Genomic DNA, 27,571 nt, shown 5'->3' on the forward strand with positions numbered 1-27,571 from the left:
TAAAAGTACTCTACAATGCAACCCAGGAAGACGGCCCTACCTGGAGCCTCTGGCAAAAAGCACTAGGAAAGACTTGAGGTTGACCTCTAGGTTTTTTGACCTGGGGATACAGAGGATCTGAAGCCTGCTACACCCCAACTGAAAAAAGAGATACTGGCAGCTTATAAAGGGTTCAAGCTACTTCAGATAGGTATGGTACTGAAACACAGCTCCTCCTAGCACCCTGGTTGGGTTAGGTGTTCAAAGGCAGGGTTCTCCTCTGCACATCATGCAACACATGCTACATGGAGTAAATGGGTCACACTGATCACACAATGAGTTCAAATAAGAAATCCCAGGTGTCCAGGAATCTTAGAAGTAATCATGGACTGTCCAGAAAGCAAAGATTTTGGAATGCCACCAGGGAGGTAACATGCTGAAGATACCTCACAATATAATAAATTACCAGAAAGCAAGAAGCAATATGCCTTGTTTACTGATGGATCCTGCAGTCTTGTGGGAAAGCATTGCCTCAGTTTGAGACAAATTGGGGGGGCGAATGCTCCAAAGTTCCAGTGAGTCCCTGTCCCATCCCTCTGTAAAAAGAGGGAGTTGGAAAAAATTATTAATAGATTTCTTGAACAAATAATAAAGTGCAAATGCGGCAATATTATGTCTGAGAACTGTTTCTTGATAAAGAAGGCTAAGTGTTCTTACCAAAGGGGGACAGAAAAAGGAACAAAGAGGGAAAAAGAGAGACAGAGAGAAAAAGAACACTGGACAGATCGTTACCACTGTACCCTGGGCGCCCCACCGACGAGGTTTTGGCAGATGGAGCGTGTGCGCTGCGAGCTGCGAGGAGTCTGCGTGGCTCCCATGGCGGGCTGGGCACGATTTCCAAACAGCAGCAGCTGTGTGTCCCTTCCGTGGGCAAAGAACAGGAACAGAACTCAAGGAGCAGCTGCAGGCAGTCAGGGTCGGAGCACGGTGGCTGCAGGCGGCAATGGCTCCGGGCTGCATGCAGGCAGGGTGTAGGCGGCGGTGGCTCCATAGGGGAAACAGTGAGTATGAGGAAGCAGCGAAGCAGGGCAGGACAGGGGCAGACAGGACAGACAGCCAGGGAAGGAGCAGGATTGCAGGGAGAAAAATGCGAAGGGGGGGAGGGGGCAGAGCTGACCCTCCAAGCGAGCCTCCACTCCCTCCACGAAACCCAAAGAAAATGGCCCAGGGTTGTGTCGCAGTTAACTGCTTTTATGTGCTTGGCCTTCCTATAGCATGACTTCCCGCGCACTTTTTCTGCACTTTTTTGTCCCGGGCACCCAGGGATCTGACCCACCAGCAAGGGAAGGTCGATTGCAGAGCAGTAGTGGAAGCTTCCTCTCTCCTGATTGGCTGCCAGGCGAAGCCTCTCGGGGGACAGAGCTCCCAGCACATATACAGACCCTAAGGTAATTTTTTCACCTCATGTATAACATATGTTGAGGCATAAATAAAAATCAGATTGGTCTCTCTCAGTCCTTTCACCACCTGGTCCTGGAAATAATTTCCTTAGATGAAAGTAAAAAAAAAAACCAAAAAAAAACCTGTTTATTTGACAAAACCAAATGCCCAGAAGGCATGGGAAAGGGGAAAAACACTTATTAAACCGGAGCAAACAGCTGATGGATTTTAGTGTCCTTTTTTCCTTGGGTGTAGCTTCTCCCTCCGGGGGGTCCTGGGGAACCAGGCAGAGTCGCTCTGGTGGCTCCCTGGAGGATTCTCAACTACCATCCTCCCAGGGATCTTCCGATTCTCGGACGAAAAAGCAAGTCAGAAAAAAAGTCCAAGAAGAAGATGAAGAATAAGCAGTCCCAGGGAAACAGCTTCTTACCGCTGCAGGAGCTAACAAGGCAGAGGAGTCTGTGTAACCTGTTACTCCCCTGAAAAAGTCCTTGAACAGAGAAGGAAAAAAAAATAAAAAATCTCTCACCAGAGCAGCCTCAGCTCCAGTTACAGGAGGGTTTTTTTCTTCTGAGCATAAAGCAGACGATAGGGAAATACACCATTATTTACAGTCAACTAAGGACATTACACCCCTTATTCCATATCATCGGCTGAATGCCCAAACTAAAATATATTCTAGCTCTACATACACGCATTTATATATACATATGTACACAGCTATATAGGGACACTGGCAGTGACATTCAGCAAACAATGGTATTTATACATGGTTCTCACCCAACATCAGATCTCCCTGCGGTATTCAACGGGTTTTTCCATTCCTCTGCATTACTGACCATGTGCAACCTGGTCCCTGTGCAAAAAAAACCCCCACAGATGGGTTTGCCTGTACTCAAGGCAAAATTATTCTAAACAGTTTTCCCTTACAGTCCACTGACATGTACTACAGGGGCCTTATCTCCATCTACTGTATGCAGGGGCTAACACTGGGCAGGGCCTGCTAGGTTTGTGGAACCTAAGGTATTGATAAACCAGGTGACCTTCGCTAGATGCCGTTCCCAATTTTTGAAAGATTCCCCCACACAGTGCCTTCAAGGTGGTTTTTAACAATCCGTTGCACCTCTCCACTTTGCCTGCAGAGGATGCATGAAAAGGGATGTGGTACACTAACATGATACCATGTACTCTAGCCCAGGTGTTTATAAGGCTGTTCTTGAAATGAGTCCCGTTGTCTGACTCAATTCTCTCAGGGGTACCATGCCTCCAAAGGACCTACTTTTCAAGACCCAGGATGGTGTTATGGGCCATACCGTGAGGCACAGGGTGGGTCTCCAGCCATCCAGTGGTGGCTTCTACCATTGTGAGCATGTAGCGCTTGCCTTGGCGGGTCTGGGGCAGTGTGACATAGTCAGCCTGCCAGGCCTCATCATACTTGTATTTGGACCACCTTCCCCCATACCACAGGGGTTTCACCCGCTTGGCCTCTTTGATCGCAGTACACGTTTCACAGTCATGGATAACCTGTGAGATACAGTCCATGGTTAGATACACCCCTCGGTCTTGTGCCCACTTATAGGTGGCATCTCTGCCTTGATGGCTTAAGGCATCATGGGCCCATCGAGCTAGGAACAACTCTCCCTTGTGTTCCAAACATATCTGTGACACCTCTATCTTTGCAGCCTGATCTAACGGCCCCTTGTTTCAGTGTTCCTCATTAGATCTACTCTTGGGGACATGAGCATCTACATGGCAGACTTTCACAGGTAGCTGTTCTACCTGGGTAGAGATGTCTTTCCATTCTTTAGCAGCAGAGATTGGCTTTCCCCTACTCTGCCAATTAGCCTCTTTGCATTTTTCCAGCCATCCCCACAGACCATTGGCTACCATCCATGAATCGGTATAGAGGTAGAGCTTTGGCCACTCCTCTCTTTCAGCAATGTCCAGGGCCAACTGAATGGCTTTGAGTTAAGAGAGTTGACTTGATCCACCTTCTCCTTCAGTGGCTTCTGTGACCTGTAATGTAGGACTCCATACAACTGCCTTCCACTTTCATTTAATCCCTAAAATGCAACAGGAACCATCACTACAAGAGCGTAGTGTTTATCTTCTGCTGGCAGTTGGTGGTATGGTGGAGCTTCCTCAGCACGTGTCACCAGTTCTTGCTCCTTGTCAGTAAAACCAAAGTTTTCACCTTCAGGCCAATTTGCAATTATTTCCAAGAACCCAGGGCGATTCAGGATTCCAATACGGGTGCACTGTATGATGAGGGTAATACATTTGCTCCATGTGGCACTGGTGGCATGGTGGGTAGAGGGAACCTTTGCTGTGAACATCCACCCCAGCACCGGTAGTCGGGGTGCCAGGAGCTGTGCTTCAGTGCAAATTACCTCTGCGGCAGCTTGAACTCCATAGGCTGTCAAGATCTCCTTCTCTGTTGGACTATAGCTGGCTTTGGACCCTCTGTAGCATCGTCTCCAGAATCCCAGTGGTCGGCCCTGAGTCTCTCCAGGCACCTTCTGCCAAAGGCTCCAGGACAGAACATTGCTCCTGGCTGCAGAGTAGAGCATGTTCTTCTTTCCTGGTCTTGTCCGGACTGGGTCAAGGGCTACCACATGAGCAATCTCCTGCTTGATCAGGGCCAAGGCTTACTGCTGTTCAGGACCCCAGTGGAAATTGTTCTTTTTGCGGGTAACTAGGTGGAGAGGGGTCACAATCTAGCGGTACTCAGGAATATGCACTCTACAAAAGCCTATGGCACACAGAAAAGCTTGCATTTCCTTATTGTTGGTTGGTGGAGACATCGCGGTGATCTTATTGATGACCTCGGTGGGAATCTGATGCCGTCCGTCTTGCCACTTTACTCCCAGGAACTGGATTTCTCTAGCAGAGCCCTTGACTTTGCTCTTTTTGATGGCAAAGCTGGGTTTTAGGAGAATCTGGATGATTTTCTCTCCTTTCTCAAATACTTATGTTGCAGCGTTCCACCACACAATGATGTCGTTGATGTACTGCAGGTGTTCTGGAACCTCACCCGTTTCCAGTGCAGTCTGGATCACCCCATGGCAGATGGTGGGACTGTGCTTCCACCCCTGGGGCAGTCAGTTCCATGTGTACTGCATCCCCCTCCAGGTGAAAGCAAACTGAGGCCTTCACTCTGCTGTGAGAATAATGGAGAAAAATGCATTAGCAACTTCAAAAGTGGCATACCACTTCACTGCCTTGGACTCCAGCTCATGCTGGAGCTCCAGCGTGTCCAGCAGGGCAGCGCTCAGCTGTGGAGTCACTTCATTCAAGCCATGATAGTTCACAGTCCATCTCCATTCTCCATCAGATTTGCGCACAGGCCTGATGGGGCTGTTGAAGGTTGAACTGGCCTTGCTGACCACTGCTTGGCTCTCCAGCTCATGGACCATTTTGTGGATGGGAATCACAGCATCTCAATTCGTCTGGTACTGCCAGCGGTGCACTGTCGAGGTTCAAATTGGTACAGGTGTCTCCTCCAACTTCAAGAGTCCAACTACAGAAGGGTTCTCTGATAGTCCAGGCAAGGTGTTCAATTGCCTAATGCCCTCTGCCTCTACAGCAGCTATTCCAAAAGCCAACTTGAGTCCTTCTGGGTCTTTGAAAAAGCCATTCTGGAAGAAATCGATGCCCAGAATATGCAGGGCCTCTGGACCAGGCACACTGAGATATTTTTGCCACTCCTTCCCAGTCAAGCTCACCGCGGATTCCAACAGGGTCAACTGCTGTGATCCCCCTGTCACCCCAGCAACACAAATGGGTTCTGCCCCCACATGTTCTGATGGCATTAGGGTACACTGTGCACCTGTATCAATCAATGCTTCATATTTTTGTGGCTCTGATGTGCCAGGTCAACAAATCCACATAGTCCAAAAGACGTGGTTTTCCCGTGCCTCTACCTGGCTAGAGGCAGGGCCCCTCTAGCCCTGGTTATCATTCCTTCCCTGGGCATACATTCCAGAGGTTCCTTCAAGGGGATCTGACATATCATCTCCCCTTCTGCTGTACCTAGCAGCTCGGTCATAGGAAGCTGAGGCTACCTTAACTTTAGCGGAACCCCCTCGGCTAGTATTTTCCTCCTTGAGTTAACACACCCGTGCTGCCAGGACAGAAGTACATTTCCCATTCAACCTTCTCATATCTTCTCCGTGGTCACACAGGAAGAACCACAGCTCAGCTTGTGGGGTGTACCCTCTGTCCCTAGCTGGGGGATGTCGGACTCTGAGGTTGGGGCCTTTGACTTGTCCTGGTGCTGATGCCTGATGATTTTTTCCTTTCTTTTTATACTTTTTAAATACTCTTTCTCTTCCCTTGTACCTAGCCCTACATGTTTATAATTCTTGTAGTGTGACTTTTAGTTTAGTTTGGGGGTTTTGCAGGGCAGGAAGACCAAACATTCATACTATCTCAGAACTAGAGGCTCCAACCTTGGACAGAGCCTCCTCTCTGGAACATATTTTTGTAAACTAGGCTGTAATCTCATTGGGGGGGGGTAATTGGAATAGGAGGACAATTACTTTCTTTATTAAGTTTCTTATTGGGGAATTTTAGGTAGATATGCTAATTTGTGAGGTCCATAAAAATGCTACACGCATTGTACGGTGGTGCTCCTCGGCGTGTTTCCACCTTTGATGAGTGTGCACCTAGGATCTTATTAAAACAAAACCGAGGTAATATTCCTTTTTCCCTTTACTGCTGTATCTGCTTCATATTTTTACCAGCCGATAAGGCATCAGTGTCGCACCATTCTTCCTCACCGCCTCTCTAATCTCCTCTTTGAGGTTCTGAACCACAGCAGAGATATGAGCCTGCATTGGGCCATTGATTACACTTGCGTAATACCTGAGCCCGTTGGCTATGGAACCCACTGTCACTCAGCTGTCATCAGCATTAATCGTTGCAATGAAGGAAGTGTATTGGGATGGCCCTAGACTTGCCAGGTTCCACAACATTTGCCCTGTGCACCTGATCTTGTCAGGATCATTATCGTGCTGTCCGTCCCTTTCAAAGAGTACCTCTAACACTGCCACTTCTCTCAGCTGTTGGATCCCTTCCTCAATGATCTTCCAGGGCATTCTACAATAGTGCTCCTGCATTCTGTCTCTGTGAATGAACCTCTCCCTTACACTCAGTAAAAGTCGCTTCCAGAGAGAAAGGGACCCTGGCTCCCTCACAAACACCTAATCAACACCTGCGTCAAGGATGCCAAATACCTTGCCTCACCACTATTCAGTTGCACGCCTGGGCCCATAAGGTCCCAAACCCAAAGTAACCAGGTCGAATAAGCCTCATGCCCCTGTCGCACAATGTCGTTTTGCAGATTATGGAGACTGTTGTACAACTGGGACTTGTTGATGATTTCAGGCACCAGCTCCCCTGCTGGTTGTGAGGGCCCTGGTTTCCCATCATCATTAAATGGGTGTACTGATTTGGTCTTATACTTCCTCCTCTGCATAGGGGCAACTGCTGCTGGCTGTGACTGCCCTTGTATTTCAGCTGGAACCTGGATGGTTGTAACGTCCGTTGGTTCCACTGCTGCACCATCAGACTCTTCCTCTTTGGGGCAGGGAGAGGGTTTCCCGCCAGCTGGGGAAGTCTATTACCACAGCACCTGGGGTATCTTCTCCACCAGCACCCTCACCCAACCCAGATGATTAATTTCTGAGGGGGGCGGTTGGGCAGGGTCAGGCCTTGGGGGAGGGTCAGGGACTTGAGTGGCATCAGGCTCTGGAGTGGCATCCCTAGGCTCTGGGGCAATATCCCTCGGCTCTTGGGCAGCATCCTTAGGCTCTGGGGTCGATGTTAGAGCGGTTACCCAGGGCAGTCTCACCATATCTCTCAATGCTAAGTAGAATAGACCTATCAGCAGCACCTACCACTGTACAATATCGTTAGCCTTTGGAGAATATCTGAACCCTTTGAACGCTGGTGTGGTAAACCCAAAGAAATGGGTGAAGGGTTGGGAGAAAGCTTCCCCTGGTTTTATTTCCTCACAATAGGCACCATTATTAAACAAACTCCAAAAACATGCACTTAGTGTGTGATAGCCCTGTATCCATGTGCCTGTCTTCCAAAGGAAGTTAAAAATCCATTAATTCCTCACCTTATTGACCCGTTGTGCGAACTGGATAACAGCCACAGTAGCCTCGGTCACAGGACCCATGTTTAGATAATGAGTTGCAAATGGGAAAAATATAGCCATGAGTATGTGCCAACAGAACCAAGGCATGCTAGACCACATGGTGCCACTTAGTGAGGTTTCTATGTTCAGCACACAGAAGTAGGTAACCCAGGGACTGTTATTCCTTTTTGCACCCTTTTCTGTCAATGCCCTCAGGCCCCACATTGGGCACCAAAAATCTGTCTTGGTTTGAAAGACAGGTGTCTGCCAAGGAAGGCGGGAACCTCCCTTCGAATGGAGAATATGACCACCTCCCCTCCGAATTATTATGACTTTGAAATTAGGGGCTTTCAGGCAAAGTTATGAGAAAAGGAATAACAGTTCTTTACTAGTATGTATAACAAGGCAAACAAACAACAACAATGGCAGAAACAACAAACAAAACCAAAAACCCAGTAACAGCCTTCTCTGTGCTGTCACATGCCCTCTCCTTTGGTGCAGTTATGGTCACAGCTGGCAGGAGTGTTGTTGGGCTGCCGGGCAGGACAGGTGTGATGATTCCCCCGCAGCTGCAGGGGGCGCTGTGGCACAAGTCCCATCATGCATATACATGGACTCGTGATCAAGGGGTGAATGTAACCATGGACACTATCATATAATATACTGAGTCGAAAGAGACCCACAAGGATCATCAAAGTCCATCTCCTGGCCCTGCACAGGACAACCTTAAGAGTCTCACCATGTGCCTGACAACGTTGGCCAAATATTTCTTGAACACTGGCAGGCTTGGGGCTGTGACCACTTCCCTGGGGACCCTGTTCCCATTCCCAACCACCCTCTCGGTGAAGAGCCTTTGCCCAATATTCAATTTGAACCTCACCTGACAGCTTCATGCCATTTCCTCAAGTTCTATGACTGGTCACCAGAGTGAAGAGGTCAGGGCCTGCCCCTCTGCTTTCCCTCATGAGTAAGTTGTAGACTGCTACAAGGTCTCCTCTCAGTCTCCTCCAGGCTGAAGAAACCAAGTGATCTCAGCTGCTCCTCATATGGCTTCTCCTCTAGGCCCTTCATCTTCATAGTCCTCCTTTGGATGCTCTTTTACAGCTTAATATCTTTCTTATATTGTGGTGCCCAAAACTGCACACACAACTCAAGGTGAGGACATACCAGTGCAGAGTAGAGTGGGACAATCACCTCCTTTGACCAGCTGGCGATGCTGTGCCTGATATACCTTAGGATACAGTTGGCCCTCCTGGCTGCCAGGACACTGCTGACTCATATTCAACTTGCCATTGGCCAGGACCCTCAGACCTCTTTCTGAGCGGCTGCTGTGCAGTGTCTTGTTCCCCAGTCTATACATGCAGGGTTGCCCCATCCCAGGTACAGAATCTGGCACTTCCCCTTGTTAAATTTCATACAGTTTTTGAGTGCCCAGCCCTCTATCACACAGGCTATCCATGAATGTGAAACATGCTGCAATTAAGCAGACCAAGCAATTAAAGTCTTTCTGGTATGGAGGACAATGGCTGAAATATAAATATGGAGAGGCCTGGGAGATCCCTATATCACACTCCCCCAAATCCACAACAGCAAGCACCATGGGTTTACTAATGGACCCAAATTACCCTTTGTTTTCCATTTTTTAATGTATTTGAAAAAGCCTTTTTTGTTATACTTGACATCCTTGGCCAGATTTAATTCTAGATGGGCCTTGGCCTTTCTAGTTTGATTTTTACTTACTCTGGCCACCTCTCTGCATTCACTCCTGTCTTGGGGATGGTTTTTCATCCCATACTATTTTTGTTGGGTTTTTTTTTTCCTGTTTTGTGTTTGGGATGGTTGCTGCCCCCTCCCCCTTCCCCATTCCAGCTCTGGGAATATTATGATGGGTGGGTGTTGTAACGTGTGTCCTTCCTGTCCCTGACCCCGCCCCCCTGACCCCTTCTGACTGGATGTGAGTCAGGACCGCCTCCCATCCCTAGAGATAAAAACCCCAGCCAGATCCGGAACGGGCCTCTTTGGTTCTGGACTCATATGGAACCTGTACCCTCCCTCGCCTTCCCTTCCCCCTCCCCAGTCTCCCCACTCCTCCCCTGTTTTCCTCAATAAAAACACCATGGAGACCAGGAACCAAACAGCTGCCTTTCTAAACCTGCAACGCTTCTACAAGAACCGTGTCTGATCAGCCCCACAGCTCGTGGCCATGGAATGACCATCCTGCGTGTTCCGGTTCTAGGGCAGCCCTCCCCCGCAGCAGGGGAGGGCTGCCCTCAGGTTTTGCACTGCTGCAGGTGGGAGCCAGCCTGAGATTTCCTGCGTGAGTTGGGGTGGGGCAAGGGGCAGCTCTTGCCTTTCCTGCCAAGTGGGCAATTTGGCTGGCCACGCAGCATAGTCTCTATGGCAGAGATACTGTTGCAACATGGGTTTTGCCTGTTTCTTTTTGTTTTTTTTTCCTTCTCCACTGTGAATGGGCTTACTGGCTTGTTTCTCTGCCTCTCTGCTGTTTGGGAGCCCAAAGCCAGCGCGTGCCGTGCTGGGACCAGGAGTACCCTGTGACCTGCCGGGGGCCACCCCACCTCTGCACAGCCTGACCCAGGGATCAGCCATCGCCAGTGAGCTATCCGGGGGAGCGATTGCCCGCTCATTCCCCACCGTTTTTCCTGCTACTGCTTCAGCTTCTCACTACACTGTAACCCAACAACCTGTGCCTGCCAGGACACCCCACAGCTACTGCTACAACTGCGGAGTTTCTGCTACCTTTTGCTGGCTACCCCCGGGTGAGCTAGCCCTGCCGTTCCAGCTTGCTGCTCTGAGGCTCCTGCTACAGCACATCTTGCCATCCGGAGGGGCACCTAGACTGGCTGCCCCTGTGAGGCTGTAAAGGAAGCCCCTCTTCCATACTTTTCCACCGGCTGCACCCACCATTACCCACGTGAGAGAGCGCTGAACTCGCGCCACAGCACCCCCTACAGACGCGAGGGAATCATTGCACCTGCCTTGCCCAGCCGGGAGCCCGCCAGCGCCCCTGCCGGCTGTGACCGTAACTGCACCAAAGGGGAGGGTGCCTGACAGCCGAGAGAAAGCTGTTACTGGGATTCTGGTTTTGTTTGTTGTTACTACCGATGTATAACAAAGCAAACAAACAACATACTAGTAAAGAACTGTTATTCTTTTTCCCATATCTTTGCCTGAAAGCCCCTTGATTTCAAAGTTATAATAATTCAGAGGGAAGGGGGTCATATTCTCCCTTCCAAGGGAGGTTCCTGCCTTCCTTGGCAGACACCTGTCTTTCAAAACCAAGACAACTCCAAGTAGCCTGAACCCACTTCCACCCCCTGGGTATTTCTTGCTTTTACTTAAGTAATGACAAGAGTTCTTTATTCATTCATAGAGGTTTCTTGCACCCTTGGCCCAATTTCTCCGCATTGTGATGCATCATTCTTGACCCTGGAGAAAGTGAGCCCTGAATACCGACAAACTCTCTTGAACCCCTCTTCCCTACAGGGCCTGCTCCCATGGGGTTCTTCTAAGATCCCTAAAGCGGTGTGGCAGGACGTTTCCCCCCCTTCTCTCTCTCTCCGCTTGGTTGCAAGAGATGGATGGCTCAGTTAGGTTAACAGCCTAACCAGGGTTATCTGTTGGCGCCCGAAAGTCTAAAGCCACTACCCAGTAACTCATATTGTGGAATGAAGAGAGAATGTAGAAAATAAACAACAATAATTTTTAGTGACCACACAGGCACACTTTATCCTATAAAAGCTCATGGATTTTCAGAAAAGGTAGAAGCTTTTCTACATGGATACTGGAGCGTGAGGAAAGACTTCTCCCCAGAGTCTGGACGCAGCTCTGTGGTAACTTCTTGCAAGATTGAGAGCGGATTCTAATGTATTCCAGCACCAAAATTGGATTTTGGTAAGATCATTGGTTTCCTAAATTGTATTATTCTGGCTAGCTTATAGGTACGTTTCTTAACTTGCATTTCAGCTATTTTTATAGTTCAAGCAAGCATTTACCCCATAATTGCATTTTAGCTATTATAGTTTTGCAATTATGCTTTTATTGTGTGTGTATGTATGTCAATCTGTTCTATGTTTGTATTGTTTGTTATTTTCTGTGTCTAATAAATGGTATTTTACATCATATTAGACTAATCGGCCAAATATCAAAGAACCTTGCAAATGAGACCGAGTCTTGGGGTGCTAGCTACCCTAATAAAAATTATTGCTTGTTGCCAGAAGCCTGGCAAACTGCAGAAACTCATAAGGCTCCTGTCTCCCATGCAAGACAAGCAGCTAAATTTAGCTCACCTGAAGTCCATGGTTGTAATCTTCTTTGCTATCCTGCTACCTCTTCATTCAATACTGAACTCTGCAATCTCATGGTCCCTACAGCCAAGGCTGCCCCCAACCCTCACATCATCAACAAGGCCTTCCTTGTTGTTTAGTATAAGGTCAAGCAACACACTATTCTTTGTGGGAACCTCCACTGTCAGGGTTTATTATTCCATGCGAGACAGGAACAACATAACACCAATGTGATGCAGAAAGTCGTCCCACTTTATTCTTCAGCAGTGCTTCTTTTAAAGCTTTTTACCTTCTGTACACACGACACGGAACTTCTACGTATGGTTTGTACACGCGCCATGCGATTATATAATTGGTTATAGGTGATTAACACAAGCTAAGCACACACTATATGATTGGTATATGCAGCTTACTAATTTTGGGCAATATATCCTGTTTTCCTTGGCCAGCAAGGAATTTCCTACTTTGGGCAAGGTATCCGGTTTTCTCTGGCCAGCTGCTTGCTTTCTTGCAGCATCAGCAAAATACTTCCTCTTATCTATCTTCAAAGACTTTCATAGGTCTGTTAAGGCAGACCAGCTGTTAAGACAGACTAGACCCTGACACTCCACTAACTGTGACAAGAAATTATCATCAACACTTTCCAGGAACCTCCTGGTCTGTTTGTGCTTTGCTGTGTTGCTTCTCCAGCAGATGTCCAGGTAGTTTAATTCCCCACAAGAACCACGGTCACTGACTTTGAGACTGCTTGTAGTTGCCTGTAGAAGGCTCATCCACTTCCCTGTCTTGATCAGGTGGCCTGTAGCAAACACCCACAATGTCACCCTTACTAGTCTGCCCTTTTATCCTAACCCATAAGCTCTTGGCTCACTTGTCATCCTCACCAAGACAGAGCTTGATACATTCTAAGTGTTGCCTCATAGAGGGCAACTCCACCACCGCACCTTCCTGGTCTGTCTCTCCTAAAAACAGTGTGTAGCCCTTCATGACAACATTCCAGTCATGCAAGCTATCCCACCACATCTCTGTAATCGCAATGACATCAAAGCCCTGCACACACAGATCTCAAGTTCCTCCTGTTTGTTCCCTATACTGCATGCATTGGTGTACAGGCATTTAATAGAAGTATTTAATGGTGACAATATCCCAGTGGGGGTGCAAAGGGATACTCCATAGTCCTGTCTAGTGGTTGTGTCTTTGGTTGTTTATGCTTGATTGAGGTATTCCCTCTTAAGCCTTGTTACTATGGTGTTTCTCTGTTGGCTTCTATCACCTCAGGAGTCCTTGGTTTGTTTCCGTAAGACTGCAAGTGTGCTCCAGTGTGGCTGGTACATCTCAGTTACCTCCAGAGAGCCCTCACAAGTACCCTGTCCCTCTAACTTTTTCATTTTACCCCACAGTTTGCCAGGGACAATACTGATATTGTCCCACTCCCCCTCTTTTAGAGATCTCTTCCTTCCCCAAAGTTGGAATTCATGCAGCAAAGTCCTGCCTCTGCTTAAGAATAATCCTTGTCCCTTCTTATTCTTTCATACCAGTACATTAATTACAAGCTATATCTATGATGATTCTCTAGATTATGGTGGGTGTACCCTAGCTGGCTGCCAGACCCCCAACCAGCTGCTCTCTCATGCCCCCTTCTCAACTATACAGGGGAAAAAAGTTGAAAAGCTGTGGGTCAAGATAAAGACAGGGAGATCATTTACCCATTGCCATCATGGGCAAACCATACTCAAGTTGGTGAATAGTCTTTTAATTTACTGCCAATTAAAAAGAGAGTTAGATTGTGGGAAACAATGAAAAAACTAAAACCACAGATGCAGGGGGATGGGGGAGTTGCAGTCATATCATAAGATGGCTTGGGTTGGAAGGGACCTTAATCTAGTTCCAACTCCCCTACCATGGGCAGGGATGCCACCCACTAGACTAGGTTGTTCAGAGCCCTATCCAACCTGCCCTTGAACGCTTCCAGGGATGGGACAGTCAGTTCATAACACTTCAACTCTGCTACTCATTTTTCACTTTTTTCCCCTCTTCCACCATGGTTCCTCTCCATGGCTGCAGTCTTTCAGAATAAACCTGCTCCAGCATTGCCTCTCCACAGACTACAGCCTCCTTCACTGCATATCCAGCTGCTGCAGTGTGTGGTCTTCTACAGGCCACAGTGTGGATATCTGCTCTGGTATGGTCCTCTCCACAGGCTGCAGGAAAATACCTGATGCCCAGTGGTCTCCTCCAGGGGCCACAGATCTCTGCTTGGCACATGAAGCACCACTTTCTGCTCTAACCGCAGGGCTGTTTCTTACACTTTTTTACTCACTCCTCTCTCTCCCACTGCTGCACAGTGATTTTGGCCTTTCTTAACTGTTTACCTCAAGGCACCATCACAGTGGCTGAGGGGCTCAGCTGTGCCCTGCAGTGGGTCCACTAGAGCCATATGGAACTGTGTCCAATGCACGGCTGCCCTAGCCTCTCCTCAGAGGCTGGCCTGCAGTTGCCACCCTTGCCACATACACCTAATGCAATTATAGAAGTGCATAAAGATTCTTTTTCTTTACAAATTAATGCTTGCACTTCTAAACCAAAAAATAAAGTTACTAAATAAAGTAATTGCTTAAATTTTGTGAGGTTGTTTTTTGTTTTTTTTTTTAATATAATTAACTCTCCTAGATCTTACTGCTGGGATGCAACAACTTAGAGAAAGCATATTTCATTGTTTATCATACATTTTATTCAAAATATGCCAGAAACCCAAGAGATGTGGAAACTTCTAATGCACTTAATTTGCAATACATTTTTTTTCCTCCTGAAATAAAATCCAAGTTGATCCACAAACATGGGGAATATAGTTTAGACAAAAAAATCGCAATATACAACTCTGGTTTCCCCTTTTGAATTCCAAAATCCAGACAAAACCTAGTAGAAACATTAGACAAACATCTTGTCTTTCCTTGCTGTTATTCTTAAGCAAAAATATCCACTTTTTAGTTATATCAGCTAGCTGTATGTTTTACAGAATATAGGAAAGCGTTGTAAACAAGTAAAGGACACCACTATGTCTACTAAAACAATGATGATCTTTTTGAGGGGCAAAACATGGGACATCTAATCATTCTATGATTTGTTCATTACTACATTAAAAAAACCACCTTTCTCATAATGGCAGATTTACATGTATCAGAGAATCTTATCAACAAAAAAGATTAAAAAATATAAAAGCCTGTTAAGTGGGCTTACATTCTTTGCTACTACTCAAATATTTCAGATCTTATGTTAGGATATTTGCCTTTCAAAATGTAAAGCATGCTGCTTTTCTTTTAAACAATAATTGTTATATTTTCAGACCTTAACTGAAGTGAGACCCACTGCACCCATGAAAGCAGAAGCACACTAAGCAGAACTTAATATTAGCTTGCTAGCACACTAGGCAAACTTTAACTTGGCCTAATCCATTGCAAAGAAACCCTTTCATCTGAAAATCACCTTAGATCTGGAAGATGCATATATTGTATGTTACTTTTGCAGTTAATCCACATTTTAAACTTGAAACCCACAGTTCTCAAGAATGAACCTAGTTAATCTGCACACGTGGCAGAGATGTTCAGAGGCAGGAGTGTTCATATAAAAAAATAAATGTTAGTAATTTTTGTGTGGAATCAACTATCCTATAGTTTTCCAGTACCCAATTGGTTAATGAATACTTTATCCAGTTATTTTCCTGTTAGCAATGTGGAATTACTATAAAGTATCAAGTCACATTGTATCAATTTATATGCAAACACATCTGTGATGCACACTATTCCCAACTGCCCACTGAAAAATCAATGACTTGTGATAGAAAAATCTAGAGCATAACAAATGTGCACTTGAAATATCAGCTAAACTTGGATCAAAGACATGGAATGGCACTGTGTTATTACAAAAAATGAGGTCAGGATTCAAGTAGTTTTAAAACAGCATGTGCACACAGCCAGTGCTTTAAGCTATTGACTGTCAATACCCTATGTAAAAGCTCCATGGATTAGTGAAGGGCTGTTACCAGATTTAAATATACACTACAAGAAATGAGGATATAACCAATGGGCCTGTCCTGTTTGAACAGTCTAAAGAACCCTAAGCTTTATTAAAGTTATAACTTTTCTTTAGTGATAACTATCGGTTAACTCCGGGAATGGTTTGAGCAGCCTGGTCTAGTGGAAGGTGTCTCTGCCCTTTGCAGGGGGGTTGGAACTTGATGATCTTTAAGGTCCCTACCTACTTAAACCATTCTATGATATGAGATACTGAAAATGGAAACATGCATGTTGTCACCTTGGTGGGAATGAAATCAGAGAACTGAGTCCCCTGCAGAAAAATGCAAACAATGGTTCTCAGGTATCCATTAGGAGCAAAATATTTGCAATATCCACCAGCAGCATATATTAACCGTAGAGGGGGAAAAAAAAATCATAATTATACGACCTGGAGAAACATCAGCTAAGGATTGATGTGAAATCGCCAAGTTAAACTCATTAGGAATCCCATCATATACAGGAAGAAGTTAGAGTTATTAATCAGGCAGTGAGCAAGTTAGCTTCAAATCAACTTTAGATAATGCAGAAACTCCATGTATCACTTATTTTAATTTTAATAGGACAAATACAAGAACAGGAATCCCATAGACTGCTGCACCCACAAAATCACTATTTGTGTATCAATTAGCTGTCTTTGTCATATCTCATACTGTGTACTGCAGTATGCCATGAAAGATCCAAAAGCGTTACATACACCAACAATCCAATATGGATTTCACAAGAAAACCACAAGGCAACACTCTGGATACACTACCATAAGAGCAAAGCCATGTTTTGTAGTTCTATGCTGAGCTGTCAGAAAGAGTATAACACTCTGGACTCAGACTCACAGTAATGGGAAAGTTCCCATACTATGAAAGCAGGGGAGCTGCGGCTAGAACAGAGGCTTGTACACAGCAGCATACTAAACAGACTAAGATGAGCTTGCTTTGAATCCAAACATAAGCAACTTGATACAGTACAACTGGATAAGAATTTCTATAAATGCAGTGCTACCATTACTGTCCCCATCCTGTTCGTGTTCTATCCTCTCATTAGGTCACCTTGACCTCAGCAACTAGGACCATCAAGAACAACGTTATCAAGCTAGCTATATGGCATTTGCTCCATGGTACTGCATATTGCAGCTAATTTAGGATAAAAGTGTTAAAGACTGACTGCTTTGAATATGTAATGATAACAGTGAGTATGTAAGAACTAATGTATAATGATAATTAACAACATGTAAGAGCTAATTATAGGCACAAGGTATACTGCTAACAAATGTCAGCCGAAAAGCTTTCATCAAAGCTTAAAATTGACCAGATGTCAGTCTATATATGCATACATATTGATTTGTGAAATGTTGGGGCCTGGTCTGTCTGAACAGATGGTCTGTCTTAACAGACCTATTAAAGTCATTGAGGATAGATAAGAGGAAGTATTTTGCTGATGCTGCAGGATAGATAAGAGGAAGTATTTTGCTGATGCTGCAAGAAAGCAAGAAGCTGGCCAGAGAAAACAGGATATATTGCCCAAAAGCAGGAAATTGCGATTTTAGTATATACCAATCATATAATGCATTCTTAGCTTGTGCTAATTACTTATAGCCAATTGTATAATTGCATGGCGCATGTACGAACCATATGTAGAGTTCCGTGGCGCGTGTACAGAAGATTAAAGGCTTTAAAAGAAGTGCTGCTGCAAATAAAGGTAGACGACTCTCTGCATCACATTGGTGTTATGTCGTTCTCGCCTCGCATGGAACAATAAACCCCGACAGTGAAACAACTTTTCTCCTGCACTTTAAAGTTTTAAGACTATATTAGACTCTAGTCACAATGCAATCTGGGTTCTTACGCATCTGGAGACATGGGGTAGCAATTTCTGTTTAACGGGTGCTCTTAACCCATTAATGGTAGACTTCAACTGAGTGGAAAGACATGGCAAACAGACTAAGTAGCTGTCATGGAGTGATGTTATGATAATCCTTTATCCCCTATCGTTGGCTTATATGCTCAAGGAAAAAAACGTGGTCCTGTCACTTTAACTACATTTAGCCACAGAGAGAAACGTGGGTTGTTTTGAAAACTTTTCCCAAGCCTGGCTTCGGGGGAGGATTCTTCGCTCGGCAGAGACTGCGCGCTGGACGGTGGTCGGAGTGAGCAGTGAGCTCTGTTCCGGTTCTTTTTTTCCCTTCTTTTCTTTTTTTTCCTCCGTTTGGACCCCTTTTCTTCGATCTGCTTTGTCACCTGGAGACCCAAGAGAGCCAGAGGACGGCAGAGCTCGCAGGGAGCTCCACCCGGCCCCAGGCGGGGCGAGGAGGAGAGGGGCTGCGTCTGCGGAAAAGGACTTTTTAATCAGGTTGAATAATTCCTTTTCACCTTGGTTTTCCCCTTCCCCTGTGCCTTGCAGGGCACTCTGCGTGGTTTTGTTAAATAAACAGTTTTTTCTTCACTTCCATCTAAGAGGTTCTGTTGTGGGTGGGGGAGGGGGTGTCGGGGCCCTTCGCTCTCGGAGGAGAGAAAGTTTTATCATTAATCCAGGACAGTAGCTGAAGTACGCTAGAAGATTTGATCTAAACCACATTGATTAGAATTCAGGAGGAACATGGCAAAAGCAGCAACTGAAGTTTATGTCTGAAGGAGGAGCTGATGTCTCTTGGTCTGTTCAGCCTGGAGGAGACTGAGGGAAGACCTCACCACAGTCTACAACTTCCTCATGAGGGAAGGAGGAGGGACAGATACTGATCTCTCTGGTGACCAGTGACAGGACCCAAGGGAATGGCCTGAAGTTGTGTCACGGGAGGCTGAGGTTGGATATTAGAAAAAGCTTCTTCACCCAAAGGGTGGTTGGGCCCTGGAACAGGGTCCCCAGGAAAGTGGTCACAGCACCAAGCCTGACAGAGTTCAAGAAGTGTTTGGTAAACACTCTCAGGCACATGGTGTGACTCGGGATGTCCTGTGCAGGGCCAGGAGTTGGATTCAATGATCCTTTTGGGCCCCTTCCATCTCAGGATATTCTATGATTATATTCAAGTACTAAAGCTGAATACTTTAGCAATATTACATAATGCAAAAATATTTTATTATTTAATACTTTATTAAATTACTGATTTTTTCACCTGACATCCCATTCATATTATGACAAAGAACTCCATTAGGATTAACAGTCTCACTTAAGCTGATCTGAATGTGTACTTTTCCACTTCTGACTTAATTTCTTCAATATATACTAAGAAATCTTCCATTTCTCCACTCAGGCAAATATTTGCATTTTGCTTGACAAGGATGTTAGTACTTCATATAGTATTTTGATAAATACAGGACAACATTCTGACATTTTCCCTCTGAACATCAACCCAGCCACTGCTGGTTCAGATAACTCAGACTGTAATATTCATACACAAATTTGTGCAGAGTATGTGAATGCTACAAATTATTGTCCAGAAGAATCCCATGTTCCAAACAATTTCTGCCTGTATCACCAACAGCAGCCCCATCTCATGTCCTAGGCATCAACTCTTTCTCTCCCTCCCTCTTCTATTGCTCTTTGGCATTTTCCTCTCCAGAATACAATCACCTCAGGCCTTTCACATAGGAATAAGCATTCCTGACCACATGTACCTCTGTAATGTTTTTTGGATGCACTGTCTACAATCTCCATTCAGATTTCTCTCCCATTTAACCAAGATTTTCCACCAATCTGGATGTAACTATTAGATTATTTAAAGCACGCACCAAAGCCTAAAAGTATAATTGTCTTGTGTCCTAAATAAACCCCTATCTTGTTAGGGCTTGTATTCTATATCTTCTTTTACACAAGTCATCTTTTTAGTAGCAATTAAGGCTGAGAAAGTACTTTATCAAGTTACAGAAAATCAATTATTTCATTAAGTGCTCTCATACTAAAATATAGTTTTCCAACCTCAGACAATTGGAAACAATACTTCCCCATGCAATTAGTAATTATTACAAATTTATTGCTATGGTACTTCTGCCCAGAGCATGGATTTACAGCTTAGCTTTTTTAATAAAACCTTTCACCCAACTGCAGCAGTAATTTAGTGTGTCCAAGCTAGACTAATAGAACAAAACTTGAATCTGTGAATATATCAACTTTTTAATAATACCCATAATTCCTTCTCATCCCTTGACCACAGCAGAACTTTCAACTTGAGTTCAAGCCTCCCCTCAGTCATAAACTGGTTAAACACCTTCGAGGCTTTTAGCCAGATAATGTAAAACACAACACAGCATAATATATCGACTTTTACTCTCTTCCTTCATAACTTAATTCACATGGCTAGTTCTTGACAGTTCATTAATTAATGTAATCCAGTGAATATACAATATTCATCCTTGTCAGAGACTGGAAAAAATTGATGTCTCAAGATATTTTGGGATGTATGTGTGTGTGATGGAAGGGGCAGGTTGGGCCTTGCTTTGGCAAGGCAGTGAAATGCTCCACTCCCCAGGCATACAACCAGCATCCCAACTCTGCAGTGTCTATCAATCAGGGTACACCAGGGGCAGTACTACACTCTGCCCTAAACCAGCTCCTGAGTGGCTGAGTGACCGGAAGTCCCACCCAGGAGAAGGGTCCATGGAGGCCCTGAGGTTTAAAAGGCTGACCATGAGGTGACCATGTGTCTGACCCTGCCTCCTCTTGGAATCCACACTGGAACCCAGGAGGTGGTAGCTATATGTGTGTTTTTCTCTATCTTTTCTGTTTATCTCTCTTTCTTCTCTTTCTAATTCTCTTTTCATGGAACATTTTGGGTAATGTAACATCAAACAGTTTAAAGGTTGCTAAGTTAAATGAGCTAAGTTAATGTTATAAGTGCTTTATGTTGAATTGGATGTTGCATTAAATCCTTTGCCAAAGTTCCTTGATTTTCTATATTTTACCAGTAAACTTTTGTGTAATTTTGACCTCTTGAGAATATCTGGTCGGTATTTCTCCTGTGCACCAATCCAGAGTAAAGGAACCTCGGTTTACCCCCTTATACTTAAATGTTCTGGGGTGTTACAATCCTTTAGTCCTCTATTCCAGAGAAATCAGCTTCTCAATCACGGTGGTTAATATGGTCCAATCAGACCCCACGTTTTCCATTCAATTAAAACTATTGTCACAGGAATCTGTGGATTTCCAAACGCAGCATTCACATCTCCTAATTTTATGATTTATCATTAGGCTTATCTTCATTGCTGAAAGTATGGTAAGACTACACAATGAGAGCAGTTTTCCAAATTTATGTTTATACATCAATGAAACATAAACATTCTATACTACTAGTAGCATTAATCACACACAGAAAATCATTACATCCCCCATCAGACAAATGGGCATACCTAATCTGAGCTTCATGAGAATCCAGTCCCCTCCCTCTCCTACAAGGAAACATTACAGTCATCAACACCACTTCATACCACTCATACCCTGCTTTGTACTTAAGGAAAATTTCCTGCAATACAGAAGGTTAGGAGATAGGTAGTTACTATGCCTGACTCTGGATTAGCAAGATCAAGGAAAACTATACTTACAGTATAGTGAAAGAATGTCAATAAATATTCAAGATGAGGATCCCAATTACATCAGATCAGTGCTACTGAACATTAAGTCAGTAAGAAACCCAACTTCTCTACCAAAGTAATCACAAGACGTATAGTAACAAGTTCCACTGATTACAAAAGTAGCTTTTCATTATCATCTCAACATTTTATCAGCTACTGGTATTCTCTTATGCATTTAGATACATGTTAGTAAACTTATGTTAAGACATTACAAGGACATGAAAATAAAGATTAACTAAATACCACAGGAAGAATAAACAATTATCATATTTCATTTTCTATTATTAAAAACAGGTTTAAAATATATTTAATTTGCTACCAAACTATCAAACCAGAAACATTCATTCTGAAAAAGTAAATTTCTGTATCCTGGAGACACATGACCTAATAGCATTCCTGAACCTCTAATATTTACATAGCAATTACTAACTGCAACTAGAAATAATTAACAGCAGTTTACCAGGTTTCAGATATGCCATTTCAAACTACAAGCAATTAATCTGTAAATACCAGTCACCAAGCATGATTCTGAATGAAAATGGAACAACTAAAATATTGGAATAATTTTGAGAAATACTTTTTATTCTTTCTCAATGTACTCAAGAAGCTCCAGAACTCGGGAAAAGGGGGTGAGTAAAAAATTCAACACCAAGTTACCAGATGCAACAAGTGCCAGACAGAAGAGAGGGAAAAAAGCTAACTGCAAGAAGTTTATGTTACACACTTCCTAGTCATAAGACAAGGAGCTCACCAACTTCCCTTCCCAAAGCATAATGTACCAAAACATTTCCAAAACAATATCAGTATCACTATATTCTCCACCACCACAACTGGAATTCAAGCTGCTGAGATGTACTCTATAGCACATTTCCAGACATCCCTTGGCCTACCTCCTTGCCACCACCTTCCTGTCTCTGCTTGGTTGGCATGTTAAGCCGCTTACTAGTGAATAAGACACCTTTTTGAAAGTCCTGATCAAAGACCAGTACCTCTACAGACTACCAGAAGTACACTTAAATGAGCACTTCTAGATGCTGTTGCTGTGCACCATAAATTCTTGAAAAAGTCAAATCTTGAGCAAATTTAAAAGTTTAAGAAGCTTTAAAAAGAGCTTTAAAAGAAATTAGGTAATATATTTTAATTTTCAGCTGACTACAATACCTGTCAGACATCTAAATGTAAAAATCTGTTTTTTCTTCACAGTCTTTTCCCCAAAATACATAAAGTTGATGTAATCAATCCGGTCTTTTTTCCAAATCCAACTGTGTTAAAAAAAAAAAAATCTATTTTTAAACAAATATTAGTAAAGGAAACTTCTTATTTGTCATTCTCAGTTCAGTTTGAAAGCAAAACATTTGGTGGAATAAGAACATAAATACTAAGATTTAACACTACTGCTCTAGGAAGTTATGTCCTACACAAGTCCAGCTCTTCACCCCCCCAGTCAAATAACTGGGCTATTTAACAGTAACACAGAAAAGCATGCTTTTTGGCAAGCATGAGTCATAATTAATACATATCATAACTCTGAAATCTACAAAAATATTTTTCTTCTTTATCTTCTAAGGCAAGTTCATCTTTATAAGTTTTCACTTCTATGAAGGCTCTTTATTCTTACTAGCATAATGCTGGATCTTTTAACATTAGGCAGAAACAGCACCCCACTTTAGAGAAGGAAATACATAGTACAACATTTTCTTTTACAATTTTTGTACAGTCATGTTCAGAAAGTACAGTCAAAGAAATACTGCCCTCTCTTTCTAGTGCGAAGTGTAAATACTCTGATGGATGCTGCTGCCTTTGCGAAGTTGGTCCAGAGTCTTAGGCTGACCCTTGGGAAAATTCCACCTCCTCCAGAAGCAAACTGTACCCCTATCCACAGAAATATCCAAGATAACAGATATGAAAAGCTGTATATTGCAATCTCAAATAAAACCAGCTTGTTTTCTTATTAGTAACTTCTTTTCCTGGCTCCACAGTGTTGTATTATTATATAACTAACTTTAATATTAAACAACCTACAAGAATTTATTTGCCATACCCATGTTTACTTTCACCAGACATTAGCCTACAAATATGTAACACCCAAAAACACGTCAATACTGAAACAGCACTTACTGTAATCACAGCCTTGCTCAGACAGATAGAGCCTCTACAGCCATACTCTGTTTCATCTTCAGACTTGTAATAACTGAGTGTGTTGCTTTTCAGAACTACCCATCGATCCTGCCACCCATGAATGTAATTGGTCCACTGTAAAAAAAGAAAAATTCAAAGATCAGCTAAAAAAACCCCAATAAAAAACAGTTTGGCTGATATTTCTCAGGCTTCAGGAAAGACACTTCCACATCAAAGTTCCTTCTTTATATTCACCTTAAAATTGTAAGCAGGAAATACAATGGGGAAAAAACCCAACACACCGGAGTTCTGAAACATTTAAAGAGACCAGTAGGATACACTTTTGTAAGGCCCCAGAAAACTCGCTCAACAAGACTCTCAAAAGGGCTTACAGTTTTTCATGTACTCTGAGTTAGGTGCAAGGGAGAAATACTGACAAGATATTCTCAAAGATGTCAAAACAAGAAGAAAAACTTTACTGGCAACTTCAGAAAATCAGAGAACTTTGGCAAAAGTTTAGAGCAGCATTCGACATAAAACATTCCACAAAGCATTATCTTAGCCCATTCAACTTAGCAAACTCCAAACCCGTCCAATTTTAAGTTACTCAAAACTCTGAGAAGAAGGAATTAGAAGAAGACAGAAAAGATCCAGAAAAGAACAAATATAAATACCACTCCTAGTCCCAGCAGTGTTCAGCTGATAGAAATTCCAAGAGGAGGCAGGGTCAAGATGTGCTTGCCTCATGTTCTGGGTTAAATACCCTTTGGCTTTCCTGGGTCCTTTTGGTCATCTGGCCACTCTGGGGCTAGACTGGGGCTCCAGGGGTGGGGAGCAGGGCATTGCTTCCGGTGTGCCAGTGATTGGCAGCCACTGCAGGGCTGGGATACAGGCCGGAGAGGGTGTATGGGGCAGTGCATTGCCTCACCAAAGGCAAGGCCCGACCTGCCCCTTTCCCCACAAACGCACCTGAAACGTTTAGAGCCAGCAATCCTTCCAGTCTCACAACTTCGAATAAGATTCTCTTACCAAAGTATTCAATTTCCTTCAAAGCTTTGGTCTTTTTCAAACGGCAGAACTGAAACAGTAGTACATACACAGATAACTGTAGCCTATTTTTATTGATTCAAAATGTAATTATACACATTAAGTTATTACAAGGAAATATTTCTTTAGTAGAAAGTTTGGTATGCTACCATTTCATTTTAATTAGCTTTTCTCAAGTATTGCTGAGGCATCAACTAGCAAAAGGTAAACATCCCTCAAGCATATTCACTGCAACAGGTTTCACCATACTTGGCTATTCATATTCCATTCCATGTTCTCACAGAAAAGGCAGCATCAGCTACACTCAGCACAATCACCTAGAAACGTTTGCATGTACATAAGCTACAGAATGTCAGAAGAAGCCATGGCTTCACCTGCTACACCAGTAAAAAACAGCACTAGGATTTATTAGATTATAAGATTTTACAGATGAGAGCCAAGGGCCTTCTTTTCTCCTAGCTGTTCCTCCCATCTCTAGGCTTAGAAACATTTTCAAGACTGAAGGAGTTCACAGAGTCCCTCACAAAAAACAGAGTACTAGCCCCATCACAGCTCCTCTTAACATCCAGGGCCTACTTATAATTTCAGTATTCTACATGTGCCTTCTACACAGGTCTGTGTCTGGCCTTATTGCATAGGAAAGAAATTCAAAACATAGTGCTTTAATTCTAAAGATATTTCAACATTATTCTGAAAGTACTTTCTGCTTAAAAAAATCTCCTTTCAAACTTAGTAATTCAATATTCAGCTTTAAAACACTCCTTAAGTTTCCCACTATCATCCAACACATATTTGCAAGTAATTTAATTTTCAGTGATATAAGAGCAAAAAATGGTGCTTATTTTTAAAAGGGGAAAATAAACTTCAGTGTAATTTTTCTTCCACGCCTCCCCACCTCCTGTTTCTCTCGCTACAGGGGTATTTTATTGCCCTATTTTGATAGTTGGACCAAAGATCGTGTCATTCGTGCTGGGGCCTGCTTCTGGGAAGTGACCATGAGCTGTGCCTGCCTTTAGAAGCTCCCAAGCAGGGTTGTGTGATGTCGCGGCTGCAGACCACACCCAGACCCGACGTCAACTTCAGTCAGGAACCTAAAGAGTGGGGGAGACACCTCCCCGCGCGCACCTGGCCGCTCTCTCGCGGGCCTCTTTCCGGAAGCTCATACCAGGCAGCCAGTGGGCTCGATATGGGGGCAGGGGGCGGCAGGGACTGCCAGCCGCCAACCCCTCCCCCAGCTGCGGCTAAAGCCGCACCCGCGGCTCTTCCTCAAGCCGCCTCTCGAAGGTTGCGAGGGGTAGGGGAAGCACGGACAGGCACTGAGCAGATACGAGTATAAGTACGTGAGTCTCCTCCCCCTCCCCCTCCCCCAGTCTAGCGGGGATGTGGTGGTGCCTCCGAGTGAGGAAGGGGGCGCGGGGGGGTTTGCGCCGGACGCCGGAGCGGCTGCCTAGTAGGCTCCGCGCCATCAGGTGGTGGCTGCCTCAGCCATGACGGCGCCTCCCACGCCCCCAACAGGCCCCTGATCCTCCAGAACATCGGGGTGGGGAGGAAACTGGCAGCCGGGGCTGGCAGCCCTCAGCCAGCTGCAGGAGGGGGGACTGTAGTGCGACTCGGAAAAGGGAAGCGAGAGGCCGTCAGGCACAGGCTGCAGGGAGGAGGAAATGCAGCTTACCTTGCTGAGTACCCCACACAGCTCAACAGGCAGCCCGAGCTCTGCCTCGGGGTCCTCTTCGGAGCCAGAGGAATTCCAACTCTGATTGTCCGACATAGCCGAGCAGGGAAAAGCCGAGCGACCCCCGCCCACAGCAGCTTCAGCCTCCTCCTGCTGAAGGCACTGGAGCAGCGGGCTCTACCTGAGTAGCACCACTCCGCACCCGCAGTACCACCAACAACCGGCCGGCGCCGAGGCACGCAAGCCTTGGCTTCCCCCTCACTATAGCTCCACGGCCCCTACTCGCGGCAAGAACCACAACACAGAGGCGGTGAGGGGACACAAGTACGCGTCTGCCTGCCACGCATTCCACTTAGAGCGTAACGGCCACCACCAGCTTACGCAAGGAGAGTGCTCTGTGCCACTATTTATTAGCTCCGCCCCTCGCCTCGCCTTCCCTCCCAGGTCCCCTAGCCGGGCCGCGCGGCGGTTGCCGGGAGTTGTAGTCTTCTTTCTTTCAGCAGTAAGACTGGCTACAACAATTGGCTCTTGGAGACGTAGTCCGCTGCAGCGGCTCTCTCCCGTCGGCGGGTGGCCGCCATCTTGGTTTCGTTGTTAATGTGGAGCTAGCGGTGGGTTTCGCCTTCGTAACATGATGAGGTGCGGAGCTCCGTTCCCTCTGCCGCCGGAGGAGGGCAGTAGTGCTGCTTAGGGCGATCTTTGCTTCCCTTATTTTTTTCTTTTGGAAGGGTGGGGGAGAAGGACCTGAAAGGAATGAGAGGGAGATGTCTTTACAAACAAACTGTGGGCCTGCTGGTCGATAAAGCCAGATACTGATAGGTGAAAGAAGCAATAGGAGGAACGATAAAGTCCATAGGAATTCCACTAATTGACACAGACTTGCTCACTTTCGTGGTTTGACCCTGGCTGAATGCCAGGCACCTACGACATCTGCTCTCTCCGCTCTCCCCTGCTGCAACTCACCCAAGGCCGTGCTAAATTCCTGTAACTTTATTCATGAATAAAGGGAGAGATCATGGGCATTTCCCATGGGGTCTCTCAAATTGATAGAGGATGCAGCCTCTTTTTATTATAATTTCCCAGCCGCAGTTCCCTCTCTCTTTCCCCATTGACTGAGGTACTTGAGAGGTACAGACTTTCCGAAATGCCTAATGCAGACCCTCTTCTAATATACATTCCCATCCTTCTTCCTTTTCTTATGTCTCTGTTCTTGTCGTTTATTAACACAGTCTTGGTCA

At 44.8% G+C, this 27,571-nt stretch overlaps 1 protein-coding gene and 1 long non-coding RNA gene across 6 annotated transcripts in view; both read right to left on the minus strand.

Moving 5' to 3' along the window:
- The window catches only part of LOC146425525 (ceramide transfer protein-like), a 323,504-nt gene extending 296,744 nt beyond the window's left edge, over positions 1-26,760 (minus strand). For all 5 annotated transcript variants that reach the window (XM_085041600.1, XM_085041599.1, XM_085041598.1 and 2 more), the window contains exons 1-2: positions 26,334-26,760; positions 23,615-23,749 (exon numbers count right to left, since the gene is read on the minus strand). In XM_085041600.1, coding sequence (XP_084897726.1) covers positions 23,615-23,749; positions 26,334-26,429 — 231 coding nt within the window. In that variant the 5' untranslated portion in view covers positions 26,430-26,760. The remainder of the gene's footprint in view (positions 1-23,614; positions 23,750-26,333) is intronic.
- Positions 1,542-23,607, minus strand: LOC146425530 (uncharacterized). Its single transcript, XR_014846622.1, has 2 exons — positions 22,658-23,607; positions 1,542-1,909 (listed from the first exon to the last, which is right to left on the minus strand). It is a non-coding gene; the product is annotated as an uncharacterized LOC146425530 (long non-coding RNA).
- Positions 26,761-27,571: the final 811 nt, after the last annotated feature.

Source organism: Lichenostomus cassidix, chromosome W (assembly GCF_008360975.1).
Source record: "Lichenostomus cassidix isolate B80296 chromosome W, HeHo_3.0, whole genome shotgun sequence".
Taxonomy (NCBI): domain Eukaryota; kingdom Metazoa; phylum Chordata; class Aves; order Passeriformes; family Meliphagidae; genus Lichenostomus; species Lichenostomus cassidix.